A 6,010-nucleotide genomic window follows, 5' to 3' on the forward strand; every position below is an offset into this window, starting at 1 on the left:
ACGAGTTGGTGGATTCGGGTGGGGCAAGGTCCGGTTCAATAACCCAAACCTCTGGTCGCCTTTAATTTCCTGCACCCCATAATTAGTAAACGCACCCAATGAATACTAAAACATTATATATATATATATATATATATATATATATATATATATATATATATATGAATGACAATAGTTCTAGTTGGATGCGGGTAGGTCTATCTGTTACCTGAATAAAAAATTATATGTTATTTATTTCATAACTTATTGGATATTTATTTAAAAATTTAATACTTGTGAGTATCGATAAATATTTTATAAATTTTTAAAATAAAATTATAAAAAAATATAAAATATAATATAAATTAAAATTAATATAAATTAAATTTTAATTTTAATTTTAATTAAATTAAATTTAATAAAATATAAATTAATTTCAATGTTAATTAAATTTAATTTAATAAAATATAAATTAATTTTAATTTAATTCTTTATTAAATACTACAACATATTTTTTTATCAATAGATATTTTTTAAATAGATATTCACTTGAGTAAGGAAGTACGAGTTAAACAGTGAACCTAATCCGTTATCATTTTTATTAACTAGAATACATAAAATTTAAAAAAAAAAAACTTCAAAGGGTATAATAGTAAATTAGTGAAATAAAAGGTAAATGACATACAACTCTCACACTATTAAGCAATGGTAAATGGATAAATCCAATGGGTTTTTTTAAAAAAATAGTTAATAAATTATAAAACTAATATTTTCTCAATAAATTATGACAAAAAATAATATTAATTTTATTTAGTAATTTTTTCATAAACACTAAACATAAATGTATTTTTCAATAAAAGTTTAAAAGCTATCACTTTGTAAAAGCCTATCTCTGTGAGATTTCTTTCCTTTTCTCAATCAAAAATTTAAAACTTTAAAAAAGGACACTAGCAACAAATTTGATTTTGAAGTTAGTTATTTAATTTAACTGAAAAGGGAAACTCAAAAGAAATAGGCTGATCATGTGGTGATAACTATTTTCATATAACTCTTGTTTTTTGCTTCTTCCTATCATTGATGAGCACCTAAGCATAAGTATTCCGACACTAGACCATAAATAGACTAGATCTGAAAAATTGTTAATTTCAATAATTAAAAAATATATTTTTAATGGAAAATTTAATTTATCATATTAAAAATAAAAACTGCGTACAACAAAATCTTATTTATTATTTTAAAAAACAAAAAATATTTATTTATATTTTAAGAATTATTTATGTATTTAATTAAAATTTATGTAAACATATAGGCTTTATTTATTATTCTATAAAAAAAAATGTCAAAACGCACCCTTTTCTATTGAGTAAACTATTGAAAACATCAATACTTAAGTATTTTTGCCATTGCACCTTTCTTAAGCATGTGCTTTAGCTCAACACCACACAAACAAATATAAAAGAAAATCTATGTCACTTTCAATGCTCACACATCTTATCGTTGTCCACCAAATTATAAACAACCAAAACTCTTTCTCTTTCGTGTTCGTTTATATAGAGAAATTATGTGATGCTCTTTAAATTTTGAAAGTTTTGATAGAGTTAGTTTTAATACATCAAAAGTTATTAAATTGCTGTCTTTTTGCTATTGTTTCATTTAATATTAAAATTACTATGCATTTTGATCTGGTCTCTATTTGACTAAAATATTTAAAAGTTATAATTATTGCAATTAAATCATTTAATTATTTATTTAAAAATTATTAGATAAAAATTTGATTTGACATGCTTAACTGTTAGAAAGATATCTACCTCCTGTATCTTAATATTTTTAAAATTACTATTATTTTATTATATATTTATAGTAATCATTTTGTTAAAAAACATAGTTTTAGTTATTGTTTGTTGATATTCAAATTAGAGATTTAAAATTTTATATAATTCTTTTTATGAAATTTATTATTGTTTATATATTTAATGTGTTAACTATGTTTTTTTATATTATTAAGTGATTTTGATTTTAGTTATTCTTTCAAAACTTATTCTAATTAGGTCCTTATTTTTTATAAATTCATGAAATTAGTTTTCATATTACAAAAATTTGTGATTTTAGTAGGGATTCGTTTTTTTATTACCGACCGTTTTAACTCTAGTAAATGCAATTCCTGTTGTTGACAAAATTGCTGGGAAAATCACCGTTGCAAATAATTTTTTGCGATTTTGTTCAAAACTATCATTATTTGCGGAGGTTTCATAAAAACTGCTGCCACTTACAGGATTTTATGAAAATTGTTACTAGTTGTGGGGGGTTTTGCAAAACCCGACGATAGTTGTTCGGGCTACTTAAAATCGTCTTACATGGATTGTCTAAATCTGCGGGGTCTTGTGTATGTTGTCCAAAATCGCCGAAAATTTCTAAGTTTACATACTTGGGGTTAAAAAACCGGTAACTAATTTAATTTTTTTAATAATTTAAATGATTTGCTTAATTTGATTAATAAAAAATATGATTAATAATATAATAATAATCTGAAACCAAAAGTAATTAATATTATATAAAATAACTATGAACATTAAAAATACAAATATTTTATCTACTTAATAGTTCTTCATGGAACAAGCTTTAAAACATGTTATATCTACATTTTCATTTCATTTCATGTCTCAGCTGCAACTACTTCACCATTGGTTTTCTCTTGAATTGCACTCTTCTCATTGTCGCCTTCGGCTTAAATTTTCATTCTCCTTAGTCAATTGCATGTGGTGGTGCTTGCAATAGAGTTTCTCATCGTGTGCAATGTAATTAGAGAGATTAATAACACACCCTCCGTGGGTGCATTTGAACCAACTCTTGTGATAAAGAGTTTCATTCACGGTCACCAAAACCATTTCAAAATATACAAAACTTAATATCACTTTTCTATTCATAGATTCAGATTATGAGCATTATAATTCTTATGCATATACTATTTTAATTTGTTCAACTAACTTATAACTTATTGATAGTAACAACAATTATCAATTAACATTCTAACAAAATACCTGACTTAAGACATTTTAGATTACAATTTACAATTGACTCACATTTCTCGAGGAACACATAACCTTAACTTCATCAAAAAAAAGCGACAACGGACAACAACGGTGACAGTGCACAGTGACGACGAACGACAGAAGGACAAAAACGTCAATGACATACAATGATTTGACTCTTGATACCAACTTGAAAATCTCCTCCTTTAGTGTTTCCTCTGCAAAGAAGCCAAAATTGTTAGTTCTCTGTAACAGTACAATGCAATCACGTCGGTTGATAATGCATACACTAAAAAGTCCTTTTTCAAATTAAAAGCCAAGCATAAGGGAAGGGAAAGTGTGTATCTGTTGATGGATAAAACTCAAATTTTCAAATACATACAAAATTTGTGTTGGTGGTGAGCAAATTCCCTCAAGGGGCATTTTTAACTTTATTTCTTATTGTGCGGGTATCATAGTATCACTTTTATTACTGTGTTCAGCACACAGCTCAGAACTATCAGTAAACAACTGTACATATAGTATAACTCTCCATGACCAAAAATTGGTTCTAAAATTACAAAACTAGTGGACAAATAACCAACTCTACACGCTTACTCCAGAGGAATAAGACATTAGTTTATTTAAATAATTTTTTATTACACACAGTGGATATTAGAGCAATCATCAAATAATTTGGTTGGTCATATGCAATGCAGATGCAACAATACATAAATCACATCCACATAATTCGACTTAAACAAAATTTCGTATATGAAGTTCAAAAAAGTAGTCTACAATTTTCACACAATAATTTCAAAGAATAAAATGTCATACCTTTCGCTTGTGTACTCGGCTCTTTCTGCTGCTACCTTTACCAGATCCCATTACTTGCTCTTCAGTTCTATCTTCAAAGGGTAATGTTTTGATTTCATCATAGAAACTTTCTGTTAGACCTTGCAACCTGAAATAGAAAAAGCACAAAAGCTAAGAGAGAAAAAAATGTATTTAAACAAAAATACTATCACACATTTAATTCTTTTTACTTGTTAGGAATGGAGAAACAAAAGGAAAACATTCCAAACACTTCCCATACCCATTTCTTGATTTCTTCAAGTATTTTTCTCGCTTCCTCTCCTGTTTCGTAAGAGGAACACGAGTGAACATCTCCTCCTCTTGCTGAGCGCGTTTCTCCATCTTGGAGACAAATCTATCAACTTCTTTGCTAGCTCCCTCAAAATCCCTCACCTGAGTAGAGTAGTGAGCAGCCAAAACAAACCATTACGTAAAATCATTAAATGCAAGTTCGGATAATAGTTCAAAAAATATTCTTAGGAGTTAAAAGTACTTTCGAGAAGGATGCTCTCTTTGTACATTTGAGTCTGAAAATACTTTTGAAAGGAGTTTAACTGAAACCCAAGCATACTATAAGTCATAATGATTCAGCACTAAAAATAACTTTACCTCTTCAGGTCTTTCCTCCATATCATTCATCAATGTCCTGATATAATCACTCTGCTTAGCTTGTTTCAGAATTTCTTTTTCTCTTCGCAAGGCATTTCTTTCATGCTTAGAAGGTTTTTCTAGATCCATAGAAGTAGGGGCAAACTTTACAGGTTGATATGTATCATGTCCATCCTACATCATATAATAAAAGTTAGATAGACCAGGAAAATACCCTTTTCAAGATATTACCACCCTGCGTACACCAAATTTTACACCATTTATAATATCACATATACACTGATTGACCTGCAAGGTTAAGTCTACTTTGCTAACTAGCTTGTCAGGATTGGGACGATACTTTGATGCATCCTCACTCTTATTGGACGCATCTGGCTCCGTACTTTGAATATCACTTTTGGCTGCATTTTCACCAGCCTGCACTAGTTTCTGGATTTGGTATTGTTGTTTTCTGTCAATTGGCCGAATCTGCAATGGAAACTAGGAAGTCAAATGTTTAACACATAATACAATGTAAATATACACATGGAAGCCCTTGAAGATCAACACACAGAAGGATAAAACTATACCTTTTCCAAAAACAATCTTATCTCTACAACACTTCGAACAACAGGGTGATCTTCTATTGATAACCCTTTAGCCTTCCGCAATAAATAATAAACAAGGGATTGACAATAATTCAAAAGCAGCAAATTCTTAGCCTCAAGGTAGCTAAATCCATCAGCTGTAGGATACTGACCTTCTTTCACCTGGTATAAGAAACATCGAGAGACAGAATAATAATAATAATCATATCATTCATTGATATCAGGGTATATTTAGCTATAACAGAAAACTTATAGAATCCCCAAAAAGGCCCAAATTGCGAAACTTCATGTCCAACCAACAGAAAAACTTCTTTTAAATCTTAATATTATATGAATTTGAAATGACGTTAACGGAGTCCTTAAAAAAAATTACTTGAATTGAAAAAAGGGCCACTCACTTTGGCAGTTAAAGATTGAACTTTAAGCCTCACAGTATCGAACCCTTCCTTCATCTCTTTCAACAACGCCGCAAGTTTAGGCGATTCTCTGCGAAAAACGACAAGATTTTTAAAAGATAAAGGCTCCAATTTATTACTTGCGTATCAGAAAATTTGAAGCAAACACAAATTGATGCACGTTCAAGGAAGAGGAACAATTCAAAAAAACCTACTCTTCCTTGATAACGTCCTCATCTAAATGCTTCGCACTGCTTTCCATGACTTGAGATGATTTTCTATAATCTCCAATCCTGAACCTTCTTTTTGTAGGAATGTGAGTGATTAAAATTTGATAGAAACAGAAATTAAATTATTGATGAAGAAAGGTTAAGGGGAAAAATGAACCAGAGAGGGAGCGAGAAAGATTCAACGACCAAAGACAGAGAGAAGGTGACGGCTTCTTGGCGGTGGATGGTACTGAGAATGAGATACTGCGGCGGAGGAAGGGATTTGCGAAACTGAGAACGGGGCAAGATGGGTGACCAAAGAAACCTTTTTTTCTTAAAAGTTATAATTATAATTTCAAGGTTATAAA

The 6,010-nt window shown here is 29.4% G+C and overlaps 1 protein-coding gene across 2 annotated transcripts; it reads right to left on the bottom strand.

Moving 5' to 3' along the window:
* Positions 1-2,871: 2,871 nt before the first annotated feature.
* LOC148201330 (uncharacterized) lies at positions 2,872-6,010 on the bottom strand. 2 transcript variants are annotated; one of them, XM_088108394.1, is made up of 9 exons: positions 5,821-6,010; positions 5,649-5,732; positions 5,437-5,524; positions 5,021-5,200; positions 4,740-4,919; positions 4,452-4,625; positions 4,084-4,235; positions 3,825-3,951; positions 2,872-3,226 (listed from the first exon to the last, which is right to left on the bottom strand). In XM_088108394.1, the coding sequence occupies exons 2-9, from the start codon at positions 5,693-5,695 to the stop codon at positions 3,215-3,217; spliced, it is 960 nt and encodes a 319-aa protein (XP_087964520.1). In that variant the 5' UTR covers positions 5,696-5,732; positions 5,821-6,010; the 3' UTR covers positions 2,872-3,214. The 2 variants fall into 2 exon arrangements, with proteins under 2 accessions (XP_087964520.1, XP_087964522.1); XM_088108396.1 differs by having other exon boundaries at positions 5,649-5,735; positions 5,821-5,962.

The sequence above is a fragment of the Vigna umbellata genome, chromosome 3 (assembly GCF_029865625.1).
Source record: "Vigna umbellata cultivar VRB3 chromosome 3, Vumbellata_1.0, whole genome shotgun sequence".
In the NCBI taxonomy this organism is placed as follows: Eukaryota; Viridiplantae; Streptophyta; class Magnoliopsida; order Fabales; family Fabaceae; genus Vigna; species Vigna umbellata.